General features: G+C 35.6%; 1 protein-coding gene across 1 annotated transcript; it reads left to right on the forward strand.

Moving 5' to 3' along the window:
* Nucleotides 1-2,481: 2,481 nt before the first annotated feature.
* On the forward strand, nucleotides 2,482-27,228 carry LOC124642172 (paired box protein Pax-9-like). Its single transcript, XM_047180485.1, has 4 exons — nucleotides 2,482-2,485; nucleotides 5,957-6,177; nucleotides 24,630-24,831; nucleotides 25,736-27,228. The coding sequence occupies exons 1-4, from the start codon at nucleotides 2,482-2,484 to the stop codon at nucleotides 26,410-26,412; spliced, it is 1,104 nt and encodes a 367-aa protein (XP_047036441.1). The 3' UTR covers nucleotides 26,413-27,228.
* The last annotated feature ends 30 nt before the right edge of the window (nucleotides 27,229-27,258 follow it).

Below are 27,258 nucleotides of genomic sequence, written 5' to 3' on the forward strand. Positions count from 1 at the left end.
CAAATTACACATAAGACCCAACTTTTTCACAAGCGCCTTCTGAGGTTTCCCATTTTTGTGACATAGATTAACACAAAATATTATGCACCATCCATAGATTATAATATTACGAAGAAAGTACTTCGTCCACGTAGCCTTTTACAAAGTAATAGTAGTAAACGCTTATTTAAGGCCCCCTGACATCTAAATACCCATCAAGGTGTAAAGTATGGGACGAAAAATCGTTGCTCCTGTATCCCTAACAGCGAGCCATCGGCGGTGTTGTAAAATCAGTCACAAGTTGTAAAACTGGCAATAATTTGCACGATATACTGTCGATATTCCTTCGAGACGCGAACGAAGAAAAAAACACGAAGAGTTTAACAACCGACCGATTGTAAAACTGGAAGCATATTAACGTTATAGCTATCAAGATGCGTGCAATTCGTAACTTTAAATGTGTTCCACGAACTTACATTACGCTAGGTTTGTTGCGATTCTGTCTGACGCCTTTTGTTGTCCGTGGCGTTTATTTTGCCCATGTGTTTGGTTTTGTTTTAAAGAAAGATGCTGTTAACAGGAATGTTTATATCTATGAATGCTGAAGTGTCTTCGATGTCGGGACTGGACATATTGATTCTAGGGCTTTCAAAAACTATACCACAGTATCTAAAGAGAACTCTTGTTCAAAACTAGTGTGCTAGTAATTTTGCTAGCAAAAGGTGTAAGCTCGTTTGGAGTAAATTGATACGAAATGTGATTCTAATGCTGGTTCAGCACTGCTAGTAATCCAGAATCCGAGCCTGGGCTAGTATCCTTAGGCAGAATGTTTGGTAGTTCAAATGAAAAGTCATGAAACTCACACATCACTTTCCAACCGCAGCTTGACTTACTTTCTTACAAAAAATAAAAATAATAAGGCAAAACTTATTTCTATAAAAGAAAATAAAGTACAATTTTGGAGTTACGACCAAATCTAAAACACTAATAACGCTCTTACAAGGCTTTTACGAGCTGCAAAGATGCTAACGCGAGCCGCCATTGCTGGGCTAATATCATGGTCGCGATTGGCGCGAAATTAAAGCTACCGGTATTGTAAGATTGAATGCGTAAGCGCACGGTGACGGGGAACCGCTTGTTGGCTATAAAACATGCGTGCCAACAGGGCTATCTACTGTCGGGGTGGCAGAGTTTTGCTGTTGTCTGTATTTATGTATGTAGTTGTAAAGTCTTGAGGTTATAGGGTTTTGAGGATTTGAATTTCAGTCTTGAGTAGAACAATTAAAAAAGTTCAGGATTTGATGATGGCTAAAATAAGAAGACCAAACATGGTAATGTGAAAGACCAATGTAATATAATGAGCAAATCTTGAATTTTTCTCCGCACTTCTACATTATACATTTGGATTCATTACTTTTTACCTCGATAGAGTCTTTTCTACAGATTTTACATTCAATTCACTTTCTAAACCTTTATCTCATCCTTCATCTTCTATAGGCCTACTTGGTAGGTCCACTCGATTAACATCCTCACCTACGTCACGGTAACTCATAATTACATAACCTTCTAATCTCATCACAGATCGATAAACACTTTTATATGTCTCGCAGTAACACGAGCAGCTATTCCGACCAGTGCGAGTCTCACTTTAACGTTTACGAGCGCTTTACTAAATGAGATTTTATCAGCTCACCGCTTTTTTTATCGTTCCCTTTTTTTAAACTTTCGACTCGGATCCCCTTACTCGTTGCCAGTAGAGGGAAAAGTTGGTGCAGATTTTTTGAAATAAGTTTTACGTAATCGTAGACTTCTGTTTTAGAAAGCCTTGCGTTTTAGATAAAGTCTTACGGGTAAGTTTATGTGAGGTCTTTGGAAGACCAAGCAAGAGGTTAAAGAATAGAGAATTTTAAATCCAGGCAGGCATCCAATCACAGCGTGGAAAAAAACTAAATATGTAATTAAATGAGCCAATAGATTTACGCAGGTACAACAATAAACATCCACGAGCAATCAATGTAGGTACATGACACTCGCCGCGCTTCGCAGAACCTATCGACATAGCGGACACTATCACACCTGTCAAACTAAATGAAATTTTAATAGTTAGCTCTAAAGACTAAATTAGCTTGAAAAGACTTACCCATATAATGATTACAACGAGCGGTCTGAAAGAGGAATCGTAAAGCAAGGGAAGTAATTTGCATCCGTTCCCCGGAGCAGGAGACGCGACAACACCCGTGAAATGGCGTATATAGGCGGGAGCGGCCACTTCAAAGAAGAACGTCATAAACCCAAATTACTGCACACAAATTAGAACGCTAATTTTATTAGCATTAAGGCTGTAAACCGTTTGGCAGCCAGCGATCGCTTTATTACTTTATAATGGGCTGGCTTACAGTAGCGGTTAACGTAGGTGCAAGGATTTAAATCAGGTTGTCTAGAATGAGTTTCGAGAGCATTTTAAATGTGATTGATTTTTCTTATTGACGAAGTATGGGCATTATGGGTTGGTTTATTGCTAAATTATTCTGAGATTTCGTTATTATAATCGGCTTATTCCTTTTAAGGAAGTGTGAATGTATTAGCAAAATTCGCTGCATCTGTTATTTATGTTTTCCTGTTTAGCGTAGAAGGATTTCCATGTTCTAATTCCAACGTGTGATAATTAAGTCCTTTAAGCTTAAAAGCATGTGATTTTGAGTAATCCGCGTGTCTAAGATGTAGTAAAACCTCGCCCTATATGCCAGTCACATTGATTACGTATAACGTCATCTATTCATAAAGGCTGGGACACACCTCTGTGTTATCGTTCGGTAGTGGTTGTCATGGAGGTACTGAGAAATTGTTTTATTAGAATTTATTGTGGTACCAGTATTTAGTACAGCAATTATGTATCCTTGGTATTGTCGTGCTATTGGGCTGATTAATTAGTCATTGACTGAACAATCATGCAATTGTTATATAACTTTAGACTGTGAACTAGAACTTTAGAAACTTTGGACGGATTTGAAAAACCTTGCTTTTAAATAGCTATACAGCAGAATCTCTCTCTTTTTTCCTGCTACGTATCCCACATGGTGATGGAATCAACTTACAATATTCGCTCTATCTGTGACATTGCCCTCGGACACCTGACACTCCCTTATATCTTTCTACACTTGCCACTACATCCCACCATCTTGTTTTGATTTATTTTCATCCATCAATTTTCTACATAACTGAATCTATTTACCTAATACATATACAAAACTTAGATAACTTTAAAGTTAACTGAGATATGAACATTGAATTCTTGGGTAAGACGTAGTTTTATAGAAAAACGTGGAGTTCTGCCTTTTATGGTCGTATTAAGTTAATTTATACCGAAATTCATATAAATTCGGAAATGGTCAGTTTAAAATAATTTCGTAGTTTATTAGTTCATTTACTTGTCATAACTATAAAACGCGGTTCCTTTGACAACAACACACGATACCACGATAATATCAAAAACAAAACGAAACTCATAAAACAAACAATATCAAATTACAAAACCACTATTAATCCATTTTATACGACTTATAATTAATAGAAAATAGACAAACAACCTCATTATTCCCTAATTAACGACTTGAGCAATAAATTTCGACGACATATCTTGAGATCTAAGAACGAAAAACTTTTTTCTTTTGGCCATAATTGGTCGAGGACCGATGATATGAATTTGGCAATCAAATAAATATTAGTAGGGAATTGAGACAGGTGAAGTGCCGAAATTAGGGTATGTCTGCCCTTCGTAATTGAGGCATAAATGTTGTATCTTGATTAACTGCGAGGGTAAACCTTGATGGGCTGAGCTGTTAGTAAATATGAATTTATGTGCTGAAATAATTGAGTAATTTGAGTTTAATGTGTTGATAGAAGTGATAAAATATGAAGAAAAGTTATTAATGTTGTCCCCGAAGATTAATATGCTAAAATATTGCTAAGTCAATTTAGCAAAGAAATAGAAGACACGACTGCTGAATTAATAAATGGGAACTATATTTTTTGTCACCAAAATTTATATTTGTCATCAAGTTGTATCACCTAATAAATAGATCTATCGCCACGAAATATTTTCGTTCTCAGATAAACAAAGAGTGTTCCCAGGTATGAATTAGCAAATTATTGTTAATATAATGTGTAAAATATGAGATGGATTACCAATAAAATTGTAGTGCATTACATGAATATAAACTTCGTTCTTATAATAATAGTTTTATTACTTAAATAATAGCTTGGTGCTCAAAATGGTAGATCTGTCACCAAATAAATCGATTAATCGATCCCTGACTGCGACTCCTTTTTATTTGTTATTTTGTCACCAATACAGTTACATTTTATTACACTGTTACATTTTATTTCGTTCAGTTATTAAAATAATGTATTCGTTACCAATTTAATACATCAGTTTATAATTTTAATAAAAATATGTTCAAAGGGAAGAGGAAGGGAAGGGAGACAAATTGGCGCGCTTTCGGGCCTCAACGAATGGGTTGTAGGTTGGTTGTAGGTACGATCATACGATGCGGGGCGCGGGCAGTGAGATTTTTAACAATAAATATTGATTATTTTGACTTTGATTAATTGTTTTATTTACTATTCAGCTAGAAATTTAATTTAAATATATTTATACTACCTGTGGAAACTAAAGCCCTTGGGGGGAGGCACATGGCCAGTTAAGTAGTAGACTCTTTTGGTTGAAATGATGATGACGACCACCCTACATTTTTAGACCTTCATGAAATTTTCTAGTGATATAATATATGATTTATTGGTGATCTCTTTAAATTAGTTTGCTTAAATACTATTAGGACAAACCTATTATAATACATACAAAATCATTTATTTGGTACTTGACCCCATATCTCCATGATTTTCGGTAATTTATTGTGGAAATGATTTTATATTGTTTGGTGACTACATTTGGTGACAAATCTACTATTTTGAGGGCAAACCCTATTATTTAAGAAACACAAAATGAATTAAATTGGTGACAGCTTAAATCATACCCTTAATAAATTGACATCTGAAGTGTCGGATGAAAGGATCATTATATTCCTCAAAATTAAATACAAAGAAATTGATATAGATATAAATCAGCCAGATGTGAATTAACATTTATTCAAAAAAATAACAAGAAACTTGAGTTTTAAAGGAGTGTTGGTGAAAACATTTCAGTTATACATAACTTAACTATGATTTTTAGCACTCCGAAATTAAATTTTACATCTAGAGGATCTCCAAATATTCGGAGCATATTCTGAAATCTTCTGGGAATTACCAAAACATCATATATCGCGTGTATTAGCGTGTCATGCGTGTAACATAGGTACCCGTGGCAGTCGATGAACAATTACGAATGCTTCACGACTCATTATTACCGTTAAGATTTAAACAACTACTGAAATTAACTGGACACCGATTAACAGGCGGTGGTCCTTTGATGTCTTTGGTGCGTCATAGGACTCAGACGCGCATGGTGTGAGTGGAGCCACAGTTATTTGTAGTGGAAACTTTGGTCTATACATACATATTGATGTAAATGTTTCTACTTAAACTTTGAAAACTATTTCTTCCAAGAGACAGCAGTCTTACGAGTGTTTCACTACACAGAGGTAGCAAACATTTTAATAGCTAGAACTTTTACATGGATCCAGTTGGGATAGCTAAACACCAATGCTTGAACCAGACCCTTATGAATACATAAACCGGCTTTTTCCATTATAACATGTTGCACGAGCACATTTGATTAAGAAAAGAGACCTTATGAAAAGTTTAGCATCAATAAACGTTACCATTTGATCAAATAAACTACATAGTTAGATATATTTATGAACTATTAAAATAAAAATGAAATGCCAGTTATGATTAAAGCTTTAAGTCAGCAATTTTTTTTTATAATCACAACAACAAAAGTACCAGGCAAGCATATTCAAAAGGAGTTCTTCAACAGGTCAAGCCGGCGTCAACCAATTAGGGGGCGTCTTTGTAAACGGGCGTCCCCTACCCGATGTGGTCCGCAAGAGAATAGTAGAACTGGCCATCATGGGGGTTCGACCCTGTGACATCAGCAGGCAGCTGCTGGTCTCCCATGGCTGCGTCTCCAAGATCCTCACCAGGTTCTACGAGACTGGGTCTATTAGGCCCGGTTCTATTGGCGGTAGCAAGACTAAGGTAAGTTTTTGTATCGTTTTTCAAAGCTTTGTTAAAAGGTTTTTTTCTCAATTCAGTGACGTTTATGCCAACTTCAAAAGGACGGCAATTCTTTTATTCTGCGTATTTCTAATTTCCTACACGAGTTTGGAGGTTCTCATCAAAATATTCGGGATACTATCATTAATTTTAGAAAACAGAAAATCAATTGACCATTTTGTGCAGGATACTAATTAAGATAAAGGAAACAATCATATTTGTTGAACATATTTTTTTTTACCTTTGTCAGTCGAGTAAACTGAGCAACCTTTTTTCATTTGCTTTAATTACGAAATTATTTAAGGTTATAGAAAAGAACGAAAAAGCTTTTGTTTTGATCTTGCTATTTCGTTGCACATTACAAGCAATTAAAAAGCAGAGAAAACAAAAAAAAACAATTTAATCAATATACCTTAGCAAAAGTTGTAAGATCGAGAAAAAAATATAAATCAACAGTACTGTCGGGCTTTATTGATAGCCGGCGAATCGATCGGGTCACGCCACCAATCACTAGTAATTATAAACTATAAAATTTTAACCGGGACCGACTTTCGGCTTCTTGAGCTGGCCTTTCGACACGCCTCAGGGACGAAGCGGTAGGGTTAAGATGGGTTCTGTATGGTATATTATTTCGTAAGAGTTGAGTTTATTAAGAGTTGAGTATATATTTTATATATATATTATAGAATGATATATGCCTTTTGGTAGGTATACTTAATAGGTATATTAGGTGTGGTAGGTATTACGCTAGAAGCTTTAAACTAGCTATAGATTTTTAAACAATTGTGGAATTATTGATTTCGCTTAAATTGGACAGTACATTTCTATGATAAGTATTGCGCAGGCATACCGCGTTGCAATGTGCATTCTAACTTCAGAATCTAAATTATTGCGAAAGTAGGTACTGCAGCTCTTCTATGCATAATTAGTTCCTTCAATATATTGAAAACTGCGAATAAAGTGCTATAGAGGAAATATATCCTCAAGCATAGGTCAAGTACCGCAAGCGTTTTACTTCTACCAGCTAGATCCCCGCAACAAAGTCCGGTAAGCGTATTCAACGCCGACCTCACTAAATTCGGTACGCCAATAAAACGACCATTTGTTCTTCCACAAACGGATGCCGACATCAAAAAATTGATTACAACAAAATACTTCGAAATCACCGCATACTTTTATTGACGGTGTTATGGGAACACTTAATTGACTACTAATCAAGGTGATCAAACGTCACTACCATCCATCGAAACGTATGTATCGATTAGAATCGGTATCGAATCATATCGATACGACAGTGAGTGATCTCATCTCTATCGGAACCAATTGTGAATTATGTAAAATGTTTCGTTTTTTTGTAATTATATTTTTGCGTTTTTTTCTAGTTTATGGTTGCATGTGTTTTATATGCTGAATGAATAAATAATGGTAGTTTAACTTTTAATCAATATTTTGACATTTCGTTCGTGGGATAAAATATTGGCAAGTTTTGTTGCTTTCTAAATGCATGGATATTTTTCTTACAATGCTCTCTAAAGTTATAAATTATCAACATCGTTATGAAATTGATTGTCATATCCTAACGAACTGATTAGATTTTGAAAAAATATGCTTTCTCTCTGAATAGTTTATAGAATGTAAATTGATGATAATTGCGTGGGAACAAAATAATAAACAACGAAATGCGAAAGTTACTCGGTGTTTAATTGTACCTATTTTCGGTTAAATTGATACATCAATTTTAATTAAATATTTCTTTCTTTCTCCTGCCCTGTTCCCAAATATTACTTGGGGTCGGCGCAATATGTCATTTTCTTCCATTTTCCCCTGTCACTCGTCATACTGACACTCACTCCCTTCCTATTCATATCATCTTTCAGGCAATCCATCCATCTTTTCTTAGGTCTTCCTCTTCCTCTCCATCCATCTACATTCATACTTAGCACACACTTTGTTGCATGCGTATCATCCCTCCTCATTACATGTCCATACCACGACAATCTTCTACTTCTCATCTTTTCTGTAACTGGCGCTACTTTCAGACTTCCTCTAATGTAATCATTCCTCACTTTATCCATTCTTGTAACACCACACATCCATCTCAGCATTCTCATTTCTGTTACATGCACTCTCTTCTCGTCCGTCTTTTTCAATGCCCAACACTCCGATCCATACAGGACGACAGGTCTAATGACGGATTTGTAAATTTTGCCCTTCAGTTTGAGGGGCATCCGCGGGTCACAAATAGCGCTAGTTACCTGTCGCCACTTCATCCATCCAGTATTGATCCGATGCGTAACGTCCCTGTTCACCTCACCGTCACTTTGGACGAGTGAACCAAGGTACCGGAAGTCGGAGCAAACTGGTAGGGGCATGCCGGCTAGGGTTATGGTCATGGGTCCCGAAATACCGCCAAAATCACAATGAAGGTATTCGGTTTTACTCCTGCTCACCTTTAAACCCACTGTCTCCAGTCTCAGCCGCCATGCCTCCAGTCTACTCTGGACCTCTGGCCCACTTTAATTAAATATTTCATAGAACTAAAATATGCCCCGGAGAAGAATAAAACTTTGAAGCTTCATTGAATACCTAGTTATCAAGAAAATGTTATGTAATAACATATTACTATGGACCTAATATTTTATGTAACGTAAATAATAATTTTGTAACAATTGCAGAAGCTGTGATCTATTTTCATTTGAAAAATAATACTTTCAGATCAGCGCGTATTTTTTGCGATCAGATAAATAAATGCTAAGTTAGATCCATTTTTTAAATAATAAGCGAAATCTAATGAATTCTCAGTCTGTCGCCACCGAACCGAATTCGCGTGGGACGATACATTCCAACGTTTTATCTTTACCGAACCAACTATAATTTAACAATAAAAACTTAGCATAGGATATACGAATAAATTAATTAAGTATATCTATTAAAGAATTTATCAGCGCGTTAAATAATAATAATTCGATATAAATTGCACTTTTGTATCGTTACGTAAAATGCTATGTCTTAGTAACTTTTTTGAATCTTAAATTACGGCTGTAGATTTTGAATCCTTTGTATTCATATACAGGAAAATTCCAATCTTTTCCTGTGGATATGACAAACAACTGCAATTATTTTTTAAATATTTATATTTATTGACTTTAAAACATGCAGTGATGATCACGCGAGTGCGATAACCTCAATCAATTAAACACATCAAAATCAAAGGTATAAATGAACAGTAACGATTTCTCTGTGAAAAATCGTTTGATTGGACAATTTGTCCAGCCTTGGGTTTTTAAAAGGTTACAACAATATCGTTTGAGGCACCTTGAATTCTTACGACCCTATGCAGGTTCATCGCCAATAATAATTGGATTTTTTCCTCTTTTAATTATACTTATATGCTACCTAATAAATGTGGAGTAATTATTTTTATGTTTAATTTTAATTAAAATACAAATAAAAAACACAAAAAACGTAAAGGTTAAATGTTAAACCCTTTCTAAACGGGTTGTAAAGTTAAAATGCTTCCTTTCTGAATAGACCGTGTCTTATAGAAATATATCAAGAACCTACCATAACTTATTAGAACCATTTATTTCTCCACATCTTTCCACTGCCGTTGAGTTTTAAATACCAAAACAATAAGTACATACCTTACGTCCTTACTTTCCACGCAAGCTTGACGAAAGCAGTCTTTATCCTCTAGTTTTCAAGCGGTTCAAATCTTCACCCTATCTAACTACCAAAACATCTCGCTACAAATCTCCAAATTGCTACAAACGCAATAAAAAAAACTAAACGTGAAACACATAAAATCGTACACATTCTGTAACAATTTAACCAATTCAAATCACTAGTGTGGGAAACCACGCTATCGTTTTTCTAAAATATTTTTTCTAACAAATATTTACCGTTAATACTTCAGTTTACGAATAGCGAAAACCTCGGATAAACGCTCGATTACACCGTGTAGCTATTATAAAATTACGATACGCTTTTTCTAACTTAATTGCTGATCACTACAGAAGCATATTTCTATAGTTCTAGCGGCTGGTTGAGCTTCCACTTTTAATTAAAATTAAAGTTGTTACGAGCGCTGTTCGTTAATGCTTACCGTTGTTCCACACGAAAGTTTTACCATCTGTAATCGGTACTAAATGGTAAACAAATGCTTCGCTTAACTTTAGGTACCCGTTTTATTGAGTTGAACGTTGAGTTCGTTTATGTCAAGATTTTCTAGGTAATTTATCTTTAATTTTAACTTACGATTAATCGTTTTAGTTTCAAACATTAATTTTCCGTACTTCTCTTGTAAAGTCAATAATATATTGTTTGACTTCGGATTTTACTAGTGAAATTCCAGTACTTTTGGTATACACAGGACATAAGTCGTTCCGTACATTCCCAATTTAACTCGTGCCAAGGTACCTAGTTATATGCCAAGCTGAAACATCAAAAACAGGAAAAGCTGACGAAAGGTTACCTCCAATACATTAATTTGTCACAATCGATCACCTCCGAAACTAAGAAGGTAATTTAGAAATACATGATTTATTGCGCGAATCAGAATTCAAATCAGTTTTTTCAACATTTGCTGTGTGATCTCAATATTTATTGATTTACGAGGAACTGACTGTTTTTGTAATGGGATCAATCGTAATTGTGTCTGCCGGCATCACTAATCAGTGGATTATGGTAATCTGTCATAAAATAGACTACAATTTATCACAAAATAAGAGCGCTTTAACATTTTTAATGTTAATTGCTTTCTCAAAATTTGTTACGCGACTGAGGGGAAAATTTTCAATTTTAAATACAAATCCTTTCTGCTCTGTGCGCCGTTTGGCCGTAAATGTTGATAAGTCTGTTTATAAAAATACCATATCTATTTTAACTACACGATTTTTACCTGGAGTAGGTACGGTTGAGAAAATACAATCCTTCCTAGTAGGTACACGTTAACCAAACATCGTCTTTATGGTATGTGTATATTTACTAATATTATATTGCCTATATTCCGTTACGTTCCGTTATGCGCTGTCAACGTTAAAACCATAATTCGAACGAAACCAATTTCCTTAAAACAGAAATCCCTAACGTAAACCTGAAATATGGATAATAACACGCAAAGCCTGAAACTGCTCTCTAGGTGAATAGCTTCAATACAGGAAGATATAAATAAAGATTATCATAACAAACATAAGTAGTGAGGAAGCGTACCGTACAGGTTTTCAAACATTCCATAAAACCAACTCACCTTAAATAGAGATATTAATTTATATGGCACATAAGTTTACAACCTATGCACAATACATTTGTCATCTTAATCGTAGGATGCCATAAAGACACAAAGGGTCAACCCTTCGACTGCGCTAGGCGAACTGGCCAAGATATTTGCATGGAAACATTCACATATATCCCCTATCTCTGGTTTATGAGCGCAAGTTATGGTCTTTATGATCGATGGCCAGTATTTATGGCCAAATGACCGTAATTAGTGGGCTGAGTACCACCGGACTTTATAGCTGGGCGGTGAGCCATTGAACATAGCTTTCACACAGCGGTTTAGTGTTAACTTCGAATTTGTATTTGTTCTGCTTCGATGTTTTTCCTGTATTTATTAGTGGTACTGTTTAATTGTACGGGTGGAGCTTTTTACAATGATTATTAAGAGGTTCTTCTGATTTAAACGTTTTGAATGAAGAGATTTTCGTGGTTAAACGTTTTTGACTACAATATCAATTTTGCTCTTTCTCCCTGATGGACTAACATAAACATGACGAAATAGGCTTGCTCCAAGTGGAAATAATGAAAATAACTAATAAATACAAAATACAAAATTATGTTTTTCAATTGTAATTAATCTAGTACCTAATGTCCACGAGTTAGGCGTTCGTACACAAGACTAATTACATAAAATAAAAAAAATCGTCGACACGTGCTGTAGTGGTTTAGAAACCAAAACCGTAGGGTTTCGAATATTTCCGTAGGTAACCTAGATATACATACCTACTTAAAAATCCGGGACCTTCAAAACAAATATGCACTCACAAACCTATTGCATAGTATGGAAATCCGTTCAGTAACGAGCGAGTTTGCGCAAGAGCACGAACATCAGCTTGTAACCGTCACTGTTGTAGTGACGCGCGGATAATGTGCATTTGTCACAGAGCTTGATACAGTTCTGTGTTGTGTTATGTACTAACTGTCCGTTATGGTGACACTCGCAGTTTTTAGTCTTAAGGCCTGGTTTTGAAAACCGCTTGAAAATTACTGCAGCAGATTTTGATATATCGCGAATTGACAGACGAGATGCAGCGGAGAATCGTGAATAATAATATGTTTTATAAAAACACAATTCCAAAAAGTATTTTCTTTTTTGGTAACAAAATGCGACTTCCAGAAAAATTGCACTAGCCGTCACACCACATCCCAGGAAAAAACCATTGTGGCTCAAAATTCTGTTAGGAAACCTGGGTTAGGAGTATTGTATAATAATTCAACATCCATTTTGTGCAATAAACTAAATATTAGCTACAAAAACCAGTCATACTTTCCTAAGCTTTCCGCTGCTACCAACACACCAAGCTCCAGATAACTTTAGTGTCAATCTCAGCGTAAACTCGAGGTGTGAGCTCCATTCATTGTTTATGACCAATTAGGAAGTTTGCACACTTCTGCGAACTTCGTTAACAATTGACGTTTACTGCATTACCGCTGCCCTAATATATGAAACGTGTGAAGGCTTTTGTTTAAGCGTAGCTCATTTGGAGGATGCGGATTTTCTAGATTGTGGTCACTAGAAAATTGACAGTGGAAATGTGGCAGAAATTTTTGTATCGTGATAATGAGGGTTGTATGGAGATTTTAGACGCAGAAAAACTGAATTTTCACGTTTAAAATCGATCAGAAAAGCTCACATACAAGTATGAAACATAGTTTCGATTCTAAAATCGCGCGATTAAAGTTCATGTTACTCTAATCACAAATTAAAGATGATTTGGCACGTCGATTTCTCAGGTGAATAAAATAACCGAAAAAATAATACAAATAAGGATGAGAATAGACACAAAACAAACTAATTTAAATAAAATCTTATAAAAAGATCAAAATCATACTAACCCCTAATATTCCCATACTAAATCCTTAAACCACAGATCGATCGTGAAACCTGTCGTGTGTCAAATGAAAAACATTTACAATCATACAAATAAAAGGTACACGAACCAATTAAATACAATGCATCGGATCAACCCTCATGGCCTAATATCCTGGGTAGGGGCGACCCCGTTTATCTTAATAACATGTTAATACATCGAGTGTCGCGCGAGGGGTTCATTTTTACCTGAATGTGGTTTGTTCGCTCATTTGTGGTATCATTATGATTAAAGAACGAAAATTTAAGAGATTTTTTCGATGTGCTTTTGTTTTTAGTTGCAATGTTTCTATCTTTGTACGTGGAAAGGTTTCATTGCGATTCTCTATTTGCAAGTTTTTACCTTTTTTTAGTAGTTTTTCTGCATAAGCAGAAACAGTGGGTGATCTTATTCTTCTTTAAGGATTTTGATTAATTAAATTGGTGCATTGAATTGGTAGCTTAATCAATAGACATCATTGGGAAGCTTTTATATTAAGTGATTCTGTGCGAATTTCGATTCTGATCCAAAACTGTGCGTCACTTGAATTAACTGCGGTTTGAGATTGGCTAATCGAATTGATAGATTATGTTATATATTTATACCTATAAATATTTATCATATTTTCGATCAACAAGGTAAAAACAAGATTTACTAAATTAAGTCAAATTAGCCAAATTAATTACTGAACAAAAATCTTGTTCCACTTTTGAAGTGTTAATTGATCACGCATAAACACAATTACTGATTAACTAGAACACCAATCGTTTTCTATGAATTTAAATTGCTTAATAATATTCGAAAATTATTGAAAAAAACTGATAGTCATCGCCTGAACGCCATGACATGCCAAAGTGACATTAACAGCATTGTCAAACAATATAACGCGACAATATTAAATATTCAGCGCTGGCAACACATTACCCGTACGTGTTTTTAATTGATCTGGCAATACCGAAGCGCGGTGTTTCGTATGACACGTACATTATGTTACGTGTGTATTTTAATTTATGTTTTACTGCGATAATTGTTGGTTTTAGTGTTGAACACCGACGATTATATCGATATACGTAATTTATAAGGACGTTTGGTTCCCTGAAAGCATTTAGTACTTAATCAATTTCATGAGTGTTATGTGAACTATTTTTTATGTAGTTCGTATCTAACTCTATCAATTTATTTAAGTGTTAATTTCTCAGATGACTGAGATTAATAGACAGAGATATTGTATTTCGTTTACTTTATCAGAAAAAGACAAATAACCACCTTTATCTGTTAAATCCATGTCGGTGAAGCAAAAAATCAATCACGTTGCATATTGATAAAATGAAATGAAACTTTAAAATCTTATCTTGAAACGGACGAGATAAAGAAAGAATTGTATCCCACCCAAAACAAAAATGTGAAAGACTGCCAAGTTCGATAATATGGGAATGCTTCGCCTATAAAAGAAGTGAGATCTGAATAAGTACCAAGTTCCATACACATACCTCAGTTAAAAATAGTTACTTTTTAATGATGTTACTTGGCAAGTTTTCATACACCTTGTTATAAACCTACTAAACGCAATGAATCAAGTATTTAATTTTCTATTAAAACTTGCCAAGTAATCATCATTAAAAAGTAACTATTTTTAACTGAGGTATGTGTATGGAACTTGGTACTTATTCAGATCTCACTTCTTTTATAGGCGAAGCATTCCCATATTATCGAACTTGGCAGTCTTTCACATTTTTGTTTTGGGTGGGATTTCATTTATTTTTGTAAGGTTGTTTATTTTATTTTTTTCTTATGATGAAGTTAGTTAAAGAAATGTCTCATTTATACTATCTTTTAGATTTTTTAATATGCACTATGTTTCTTACAAAGAAATGAACTAGATTAACTATGACTAGATTTACCAACTGACTGACATGACATGTTATCATATATTATGTTCGTGGATCAAAGTTACACATTCGTTATTTTCGAAAGTGATTCACACTTGGCCGTTTTCAGATTTTTACTTTACTTTGACTAAATACAAACCTTTGTACCATTCGAAGATATATTATATAAATATAGATAAATTTAGTTCGTTTTAGTTCCTTAGGGGTATAAATTTACACCGGGTATAAAACACCTTCATTATTTTGAAACCGACTCACACTTGGCCATTTTCAGATTTTTCCCTTTACCTTGATATAAAGACCTACCTCCATGCCAAATTTCAAGTCAATACGACCATTGGAAGTGGTCTAGGTTTTTGATGAGTGAGTCAGTCAGTGAGTGTATAGTAAAAATAGCGATTTTCTGACGTCAATATCTCAAGACCTACAATAGGTATATTAATGAAATTTTGTATTTTAGATAAGTGAGGGGGTCTCAACAGATACTAGAAATTTGACATGCGTAAATAAAATAGATTTTGAGTTACAGGGGGGTCGAATTTGGCCCGAAATGGTTCGTGTAATATAACCCACGGCCGGTGTGTCGCCTTTTTCGCTCGAACTTGGCGGACACACTGCCGTGTGTCTAGATAAATACGTTTGAGATAAAAAAAGTAACTTAATAATCTGAGCCAAGGAGAAGTTTATTCCTTTGTTATAATTAGGATAAAAACCATTTGAATCAAATTACGATCTATAGAAAACCGTAACTTGAGCCTAAAAAAATAAATAAAAACATCAAACTAAGATAAAATCAAATTGCGTAAATATTCCACCAATATATGGTAAATATTAAGTCATCTAAGTAGACTACTATCATAAAATGCGAATAATATTGTTTGTCTCGCTTCTTTCATAGTCGATAAGTATAGCTTAAAGGCTTAAGTAGATAACTTTTACACGGAAAATGGACCGGCGGCGTAAACAAAATGAGTATTATGGCTACCTCGTACATCATACGAGTTAGGAGAGATTATGATACGCAGTTCAAAATACCAAGCAGAAACTACTTATTAAAAAAACTTATAAAGAAGGAGGAATATCTAAAATAGGTCATGAATAATTTTGGAAGAACGAAATCAAAACAAGTGACAGTTAACAAAAATACGTTCGAAAAAAACAATCTTTCAAATTCGGATACACATCCAAAAACACCTGATTAACAAAAATGACAACTCATAAAAAAGACGTTCGGAAACAGTGAGGTACGTAATTAGGTCTTCCGTACACAATCGGGGGTCGGATCTGGGGGTAATTTGTAACAATAATGGTCCGATTGGTCAAGCGGGTCATGGGAGCGAGTGTCATGTCACCTGTCACGATGTCAAACTATCGCTGTGTTATCTGTAAGGCCTTAATAACCTCGCGTGGGGACGACAGGATACGGGAATTTGGTGGTATGAATGGATTTGGATGATAATTTCGATCGGTTTTTAAAGGGTTGGGAGGTTTGGTTTTGTATCTTTTTTGCCGTTGATTCGATTGTGTATTTTAGAAATCTAGATTCTTATCAGGTACGTAGGTAAGTTTACTGATTTTGATATATTACACCTAATTGTAGTTTTAAATAATAAGGAAAACGAGCGTCAAAATAAATAAGTCATCACTACGAATCAACAAAAATATCCATAGTGACATCCTATTAGACTCACATCAAAAAACACTCAAATAATAACAAAAATTATACCACATGTTTAAACTACCAAATCCCTCAAAAACCCGAATCGAATCCACACGATAATCGATACAAATAATCGTTACAGCAACAACCAAAAATCACGCACCTAAACCAGCCACATCACTATCGGAATTGATCGCCGGCTTTTCGCAACTTAAGTCGGATTTGCACCGATATCATTCAGTTTATGTTACCCCGTGGATTACGCTGTCAATATTATTACTCGCCTTTAATACCGTTGAGCCTGTCCATAAAACATATTGGAAATTATTGCTTGCTACGTCAACTTTATCATGGTATTGGAAATTGCTGCTTTTGTGTGAAAAAGATGTCTTATTTAGAATGTGGGTAGTTGGTGTAAGTGCTGGACAGGCCTTTTTTTCTATTTATAGAGAGGTCTTGTACCTACGTGTATCAAGACTGTCTGAGAATGTGTGTGACTATAGAGGTACTTGTTGCTAAGTCTAAGAAGAAATTACAAGACTACCTAATCCTATTTCACCAATAACAAATTTTTAAAAGGTTTGGTTAGAGCGTGAAGGCGAGACCACACGAGACGGCGCAAAAGTGCGCGAAAAAGTGCAATTTTTTGACGAGTGCTCATATCACACATAATCCAGTTACGTCTAGGGTTAGAATACTCTGGCTGTCGGGCTTTTTTACTTCTTTCTACCCATAAATACACAAAGATCTAGGAAGTGCTTTCCTAGGTTTAAATGAGTCCCGACATGAAATAAAATGGATACCACGTTAGAAAGCGTAGCATCATCAAAAATTAAACATGCAGCAAATTTCTGAGCCAGGAAAACTATTTCCATCTTGTACATGTTTATACAACAAATCTAAAAATAAATATTCTGTACTATTTCCAACCTCTGCTATTCAGTAAAACCAAAAAATCCTCACACATGGCGATTTAACATCAAAAACCACGTTCATTCACAAAGGAGATCACGACACTTAAATGGCTATAAAAACTCTAATTACCAGACCTCTTCCGTTAAGAAGTAAGGCACGTTAAGTTGATAATTATCGAGTTGGTCGGGAATGGTCGGGTCTTCTCGTCCGGCCTTGATTACCTTCCGAAAGCCTTGGGAAGCACGTTACCCTTGGTAAAAGGATTTCCAATGATCGATCGGCTGTTTTTTGCGCAGATTGTGGTGAGAATCAATTTGGATAACGGTTTTTTTTTTATTTAATTCTGTGTGCCAATGTGTCTGTTCAATCTTTATCTATGCATGCTATGTTTTAAATGACAAAAGTAACTGAAAATAGCAGAACGACCAACTTATCTAAGCTGGTCGTGATCAAAGCTAAAGAAACTATGAATTTAAAGTCTCTGCACACAGCGGGCGCGGCGCGGCGCGGCGGGACGGGACGGCGACGCGACATTGAGCAGTTGAATGTACTAGATCGTCGCGTCGCGTCGAGCGGGGCGGCTCTGTGTGGCGTCGTCCGTAATATCTAGTACATTACAACTGCTCAGTGTCGCGTCGCCATCCCGTCCCGCCGCGCCGCGCCCGCTGTGTGCAGATACCTTTAACCACACATTACAGCTACTACTACACTAAAGTTACTTATCAATTCGTGTCTTCATAAAAATGAAACAACTAAACGAACTGACCATCGTAATCATCTAAAAAGAAAATAATATTAGAAAAACGAATACTTACTACAAATACTAATTAATCATTGTTTTATTTATCAAATTAGACAGAACAGATGCAGAAACATCCCTCTATTAGGAATAGCCAGGATTCCCGCTATGCCGCCATGGATAGATATAGTTTTTTCTGCTGAACTATTTGAAGCACGGGACACACTACATACAGATATGTTGATGAGCTCATTATAGGAATTCCTCACACCTACAACCAGTCTCCAGGCACAGGACAGACTCTTATATAGCATCACATGATAAATTGTATCAATCAGAGATTTTTTAAAGTGATTCTTTCTATAAATTATACGCTTTGAACTAGTTAATGGGTTTGTTAGTGTGATACCGGGAAGTCGTTACGCAAGAATTTTTGAAGAAGAACATTCATTAGGAGAATATGTACTACCTACCAGTATTGATAAAAACTGGTGACAAACTTACGATCGATCATTAGGTATGTTCAATGCAGATTGACATTAACAAATCCTATCTGATCGCTTCCTTAACATCTATGATAGATACTTATTCAATGAAACAGGATTCTACTCCTAACCGTTTCTCCTTCTAAGGGTCGCAAAAAAAGTGTATGTGATGCTGACTGACAACCTTTGTAGTCGGAGAGCCACTTTAGGAAGAAGAAGAAGAGGTATTCAGGTTGATCTTAGAAAGAACCCAAAATTAGCATGACATAATATCTTTAGTAGATGTTAGAGATATAGGCTACTAAACTACCAGGCTAGGAACTGATCAAATACCAGTTATCAATACAAAAAACAAGAGTGCGTGATGTCCTGTTTGCACAAATGTTGACTCATCGGCTATGGTCACCGGAAAAATCCATTCCCCTCTGTTGATTTAGCATTTTGAAGCGTGCTAAAACGTGTTCATACTGAACTGACACGCCTGTCATCCATGAATGTAGGAACCCTTTACCGTTGACTTCATTTTTTTTCGGAAAACTTTATCTCAATTTTCTTTTTCATATACCTATGGGTGTGAAACTATTGCTATATAAGTTAGAAGTTACCTAAAACTTAAAAATCATTTTTAAGCACCCAGTAAAATACTGGACCCTGAAGATCGATGACAGGAATTTAAACACAGTAGATGAAATGGAACCCAAAAAACTATAATTTATCCAGCAGATCTTCGCTTAAGCCGTGTAAAGTCATTTAAAATCTATAAAGTCGTGATAATGCAAGAGAAACCGAATTGCAATATGTTTTTGTTGATTCGAAACCAGGATCTCAGAGTACTTACTGCACTACGAGACTATAATCTATATTTAAAGCTGATGCATGTCATTACTACGGTCGACATGCACACAAACATTAATTATTCGCAATCAAAATACACAAAAAACCACACCTAATGATATATAGATTGCTTTAATACTATCTCTTGATAGCTTCCGTAAAGCATATAATTACACCCTAGTTCCTGATAGGATGCAAGCCTAATGAGGTGACGTTGACCCATTTATTACCCGAGAAAAAAGGCGCATGTCAACTCCTAGACACCTGCTGTTAATGCATCCTTGGAATTAATATCGAATCAATCTACCATTAAGGTATTAAAGCAACGGGTCTCACGCCCCGCGGAATTATCTTTCACCCCATCAAACGTGGAAAGTCTAATAGAAATCCGTGGTACGTAATAAGAAAGGCTAATCGCACGCGTAGACAGTTAGCGCGTTGCGGCATCGTGCAAAAACATATATTGGATGTGTCAGCAATGATTGATGCGCGGGAGTCGGCAAAAACTTGCGTTGAACGGAACGGGCCGTGACGTTGCAGGGAATGCGAAGCGGTTATGTGCGTTCGTTTGATCGTGAGCTACAGTTTATAGTTTGATATCGAGCTCACTAGTGAGAATTGTAATAGGTACCTAGTATCCGGGAATGTTCGACGCCAATCACGCATAGCTTGACTTCGTTAGACAAACATGACGAATATCTATCAGGATCTTTTCAGCGCTATGTTTAGGTACCTATTAGGAAAAGTACTATAACAGTTTTATTTCAGTCTTTATTTGATTGATTTTAGATTTTCAAATGTAAATTAATTTTATCTGGAATAATTATAGTATTTTCTTCTTTTTTTTTTGTACAGAGCTAAGACTGAGGTAACGTTACCCTTTCAGCGAATAAGCGGTACAGTGTACCTAGTAGAGATTAAAATGAGTGTCTAAATTGAAACTTTGATATACCTACATACATAGGATTAGGTCCCCACAATAGGACTTGAAGTACAGTTGCACCGTCAACCAAAGTTCAGAAGCTTTTGCGGTGGGAATTTTACAAGTGTAAACTCTACATTTCAAGTATTCTTCTAGTCAACGAAACTTTTTTTTCTCAGTAAGCAGTCTGTGTAATTGGATGTCGTGCCTCGCTGGGTGCTTGTCAATCAAATTTTCTTGTTCCACTGGTTGATACAATCGCGTGGGAAGGTAGCGCCACCTAGCGGTGTCGAAGCTAACACTTTTAAGGCGCCGTTGATTAATTGATTCCAATTTTGAAGTTTTGCAAGTTAGAAGAGAAATTGAAGTGGGTTTGTATGAGAATATTTTTAGACAGAGTTCGAGATTTTTAGGACAGTTAAGTTTTGTTTATTTTTTTCTCAAATTAAAGTTATTTATTAAAAAATATGGAACATTTATTATTAGAGATGAGAGATTGACTTCAAGACTACATCGGTCTTCGAAACGTTTTTGCTACATCAGGAATTTGCAACACCAGTCCTCAGATTAGTTAATGATCGGTTTTTAAGAAAGGACAGCGATTTCCTTAATATTTTGACAGACGCATTCGATACGCATCTGCCATAATTACATAGTCCTAGCAATTCGCACCACTTAAAAAAAAAGACCCACTGTTCCTCTATGAAACGTTGATGGAAAAAGCTTTATGATAAAAAAAATTGAGAAAGTTTGTGTTTTCAAATTTTATTATAAAATGGATAAGTAAATACAGAGGTAAATAAATTGAAACCACAGGTTCTAAATTATTTCGTTCATATTTTTTAAGTATCTAATGGAATCAGAAAGTAAATGTCCAACAAACTTTTCTTTTACGTAATTCTAGGTACGCCAGTTTTAAAACACATTTACACTCAATCGTTTTAATTATTTCGTTGCAAAAAATAACCGATATTGATACTTTATGCTCTATCTATAGGAACAACTTTCCAGTCAACCATTAACCGTTATAAAAACAAATAATGTTCTATATTTGAATTTAAAAAGCGTTCTTAAAAAACAGCCTTCCCATTTACTTACTATGCGCATTCGGATGCATCGATTGCTCAATAGGATATCAATTGTGCATCTAATAGCGTAATGATCGGTTGCCCTTTAAAATTGACGCCTTGCCTTAGCCACTCCCCTATACCATACACTACTATTTACCCATTAAGTTTGACAGCCTACTTAAAAGTCCTATAATTATTTTTTAAAACCACAGCCGTGGAGGTTGTGTGAAAAAAGTTCTTATAATGGATTTTCGGTGGTTCGAATTTAGATAATTGTCGGAATATTGATTCGATTTGAACAGATGTATCGATCGTTAGGTGTTGAGGAAATTGGTATAATTATGTTAAAAAATCGGTAGTCATCCTTTAAATGTTGGAATATTTTGACTTTCTTGTAAAGTGGAGCAGTTAAGGTCTCTGCACACAGCGGGCGCGGCGCGGCGGGACGGGACGGCGACGCGACACTGAGCAGTTGTAATGTACTAGATATTACGGACGACGTCACACAGAGCCGCCCCGCTCGACGCGACGCGACGCGTAATATCTAGTACATTACAACTGCTCAGTGTCGCGTCCCGTCCCGTCCCGCCGCGCCGCGCCCGCTGTGTGCAGAGACCCTTAAGTGACGGTGAAGCTTTCGGTTATGCAAGTTCAGTGAGCAAAATAAAACATATTTTTACTTTGTAATACTGCTAAAGCAAATTTTCAATTAAAAACTTAGGTAAAAAGGAGCTTAATATCTGCCGACGGGACTGACATATTTGAGCAAACAAGCTGAAAGTGACAACCGCACAGATAGTTACGTAGGCACAATCTTACGCCATGAACAAATGAAAAAACCATTTCGTTGCATGTCTTCCGGGAGGCACGGGTAATGTAGGCAGCAATACAGCAATGAACAACATTTAATGGTCTTTGAACGATCACTCCATGATACGTATTGCTATAGTTATTACGTACGCTTATCCGTAACAGAGTGCCGGTTGATAGTAAGATACTTTATAAGTGTAGTAACGTTGGTATTGTCAACCGACAGAAAAGGGACAGGTTATGTACTTAAGAAACTGTTATTTTTCATTTTGTCGCAGTTCTAAGGGAAATTATATACGTAGGTAAAATAAATTTTAAATAACATATATAGAAGACTACTGAAAATCATGAAAGGTGCAGACATTGTTTAGCTAATAAGATAGACTAAATCAAAATATTACAGTAAAATAACTCCATAAAGGCACTGGTCCGACAAAAAAGGTGATAGGTAGCATTTACATCTTGCATTTCAAATTGTATATCATCTTACTGACAAAGTCCCATATAACCAATCAACGCTTTCATCAGACGGTTTTCAAAACAAGAGCGCATCAACATCAACAAAACAAGTGGAAAACAGAAAAACCTATACAAAATTAAAATCAAAACAGTGTCGTTATCTCCTATCACACGTAGAACAAACACGAACTTATTCGTGTAGGAATATTCATTACAACATTATAAGTAGTCAACTCAAATAATCGACTAATATCAGTAGGTAATATGAAAGTCCGTGCGAACGACCACGTGTGCTCAGTAATGACTTAGCTTAGCCCGTTGGATTTGCTCATTAGTCGACTAGAGTGTCGATATATCAGATTCGATTCGAGTAAAGGGGGTCTCTATCGATAATATCTTTGCAGTGGCGAGAGGTAGCGGTTTATTAAACGATGGCTTATCGGTATTTTTTCGATGTTATTGTTGTATTTTTCTGCTTATTCTATACGGTTTTTGTTTTGGATGGAAAATTGTACAAGTTTTACCAGCATTTGTAGAAGCTTATTCTTGCGTCTGTTGTGTAGAGAATCATGATTCAAATTCATTTACCTAAGTATAAACTGAACGGCATTCATCATCAAAAAGCATCAAATTATTGTGGGTCCAAAATGTCCTTAAGCTTTCTTTTGCCACTCCATTTAATAAACAGTAATCAGGAAATACTAGCCAATCAGTTTTGGAATAATATGCAGATTATATTAATTAAGTAAGTATAAAACTTTAGACAACTTCCTAACTTGGAATAAGAGACCTGAATACCTATTTTTGGAAATGGTAAAGAAACCGATAGGAACTGAATAAATATAGGTACTGACAGTCAAAACAAACAGACAGCAAACATTAACCGTAAATAAACGATACAGTACAAAAACGTTGACTTTCACACTGCTTCATGAAGGTACGAATGATGGTATTTCTGAGTAGTGGACGCGCATCATCTGTGTTATTATATCGTCATTACAACAGCTCTTCCTTGAGCGCAATCGGTTAACTGTAGTACTGTAGTTCCGTTTGTGATGCATTTTATTTTTTGTTGTTTTTCTGTTTCATTGGTTTGCAAAGGTGGCAAGGATACGGTATCTGATGTGTGATGTAGGTATGTCGTTTATAGTGAAACATGTTAAACCTTCCCATACGCAGGAATACTTTCAGTATAATATTTTGCAAAACTAGGTACTTTTTCGCATATTTGCGCAAAATTTGTGCCTACAACTTCAAATCCAATTTTGATACTTAGGGTTTGAGTTTCTTCATGTATTTAGTCAAATGTGACTTTAAATTGAAAAGTTCATTCTTTTCTCGAAGTCGGTTAAAAGTTACACTGAAGTGAGAACCTCCTTTTTCAACTTGTTTTCACAAAATCTATTAGGGTAACAAATGACTGCCGAACCAGTGCTACCATGGCCACTGCTTTGAAAATTCAGCTTAAACTTCTTGGAGTTTTACTATAGTTTACAAAGACTAAAATTTCAATTTTCTTTCCAGCAAGTAGCAACCCCGACAGTGGTGAAGAAGATTCTCCGTCTAAAACAAGAGAACCCTGGTATGTTCGCCTGGGAGATCCGCGAGAGACTGCTGAGCGCGAGGGTATGTGAGCCGCACTCCATACCCTCGGTGTCCAGCGTCAATAGGATCCTGAGGAACAGTGGCCTGGCTTGGAGTGATGATGACACCAGGAATGCACATGGTAAGGCTCTCATTTTGCTATGAGATTCTTTGAAAGGTTTATAGCAGCCCTGGTAGAAAGAGCTCCAAAATTAATATTGGTGGGATGTAAGCCTTTCTGTGTTCAGCTTCACCCACAGTGGACAGAGTGGTTAGGGCTAAGAAATTATAACATTGCATATGAGAATAATTTCGCTCCCTATCTAGCTTCATGAGATTTTGAAATCTTACCTATGGAAACTACCTTACACGCATATCTGCCTCATATGCATATCAGGGAAAATCATGACGTTATTATACGATGTTATACCAAATAAACACTTTTCGTCTAGTAAAAACACACTGTTTATACCTTTAACTGTTCATAACGTACTTAACGCATCGTCAAAAAAGTTTTAATATTACATTAACACCTTCTTCAACTAAAAAAAGTCGTTATACAAACATCAAAATCAAATAAAGAACTCGAATGGAACGTATCAAACATCAAATTCAAATAAAGAACGTTAAATAGTCAACATTAAAACGATTTAAAAATAAACGGATTTAACTAATTAATGGCAGATAGGCGTAAGTTGTTGGATTCTTACAAACAGGTGTCAGGAAGTCTCTAGTGGTATAAAAAGTTATTATTCTTGTTTAATTACGTTTAAATCTTAGGTGGACATATTTAAAAGACATTAAATCCGGTATGGCTATGCGTAGGGGCATTTTGTTGAGACACTTTTTAGTTATGTTGGCTAGTTGACAAAGTTTTGTAATAAAATATAGTTTTAAAGGCTCTTCTTATTACGTGATTAAAATATAAGCTCACATTTTTACCAGTGCCCGGCTTTTGGGGTCTATTAGTTTGTTTACAATGGACACCTATTAAGGTGCTACTAATTATAAATACAAATCTTAAATTCCTTCTCTTTTCTTTACAGAATCCTACCCACAACCGGAGCTACCGCCCAACATGATGGAATACATGTCAATGAAGACTTCTTTACCCCCTTCGGCGATGCCAACACAGCAGAGTTCTCCCTACTTCGCTCACTCCGCCGTCAGAGTTCCCCCTCCCCAACACACGGACCCAACACAGCTATACGACAGGAGACTAGCCACCTCCTGGCTTCTAGCCAATCAGGTCCAAGCCCAAGGCCTTCTAAAACCTTACCCAATCAACCCCTGGCAGAGAATAATGCTGCCTTACCACGACGGCAAAAACTTCTCCCCTTACGCTCTGAATTTACACAACGATCTTCTAAACCGAATAAACCCAGATGAAGTGAAGTCTGAGAATTCAGAACATATTTCTGTTGAAGCCAGTGACGATAGCACAGACAGGCCTGACGTGGATGACGATCAGAAATCACATGAAAAAGAGAAGAAGAAAAATCCCTATTCCATAGAAGAGCTTTTGAAAAAGCCTGATAAGATGGTCAATGTGAATCCGATTGGTTTCCAGAACTTTCTACGGCAGCCTAGCGGGAGTATGATAGAGAGTAGCCAGGATCTGAGTAACAGGAGCTCTCCAGCCAGTTTCTGTTCTGTACAAAGCGGAGTTTCGAACGACTGCTTTTCTGAATCAGCCAGCTCGGAAATAAAGGCGGGAAATTGAATCAGCTGTTAATATTGTAGATATATTCGTTATTATTTAATTTGACATTCCGATACAGAAAATAAAAATTCCATTCCAGTTAATACGTTCTCGTTTTTAATAAAATTCTAAATTATATAGTTTTGACTTTCCAATAAACTAAAATACCTACTTAGGCATACGGTAATTAATATTTAAACATAAAACGCCCTGTTTGTTTTATATACAGAATTATCATTAACTGTATAATATTTTTGTAAATAAATAAAGTAGATAAGTACAAAAATCTATACATATTATCATAATCTCCATGAGAGCGCCATCTACCGTAAACATCAGGAAAACTCATATTAATTGATTTATTTAAATCCTAAATATTGTAAATAATAAAAGCCATATTATTACAATGTAGATATTTGAGTAATGTGTCCATATTATGTGTAATATTATACAGAATAGAAAGTACGCAGTAGATTTTAATTATATAGAAAAATAATGTTATACATACTTACCTACATAAATTATACAAAAACTCTACCATTTTGAAAGTGTCAGTCCTGCAACCTGAAATATAATGTAAAAAATATAACACACTTTTGTAATTTTACTTTCACAAAATGCCGTATTTAATTGTATTTATAATTCTGTGATATTGTAGGAAGTATTTTATGTGTCCTCCTTCAAAATAATCATTCCTCTATTGTTAGTTTCATTACTATAAGAACATAGTTATTTTATTGTAAGTAGTAATAGTTGATAGATGTACTTATATGTATATAATGTAATCACAGTAGTTGTTTATTTATGAAATGGCACAATAAACCAAATACAAATTAACTTTGATGTCTACTTATTTCATTCGTACTT

Source organism: Helicoverpa zea, chromosome 24, assembly GCF_022581195.2.
Source record: "Helicoverpa zea isolate HzStark_Cry1AcR chromosome 24, ilHelZeax1.1, whole genome shotgun sequence".
Taxonomy (NCBI): Eukaryota; Metazoa; Arthropoda; class Insecta; order Lepidoptera; family Noctuidae; genus Helicoverpa; species Helicoverpa zea.

Bases quoted from the DNA above. Each gene is read 5' to 3' on its own strand.
- LOC124642172 (XM_047180485.1), top strand. The intron at 6,178-24,629 runs GTAAGTTTTTGT...TTTTCTTTCCAG, and splicing joins TTGGCGGTAGCAAGACTAAG to CAAGTAGCAACCCCGACAGT. The intron at 24,832-25,735 runs GTAAGGCTCTCA...TTTTCTTTACAG, and splicing joins TGACACCAGGAATGCACATG to AATCCTACCCACAACCGGAG.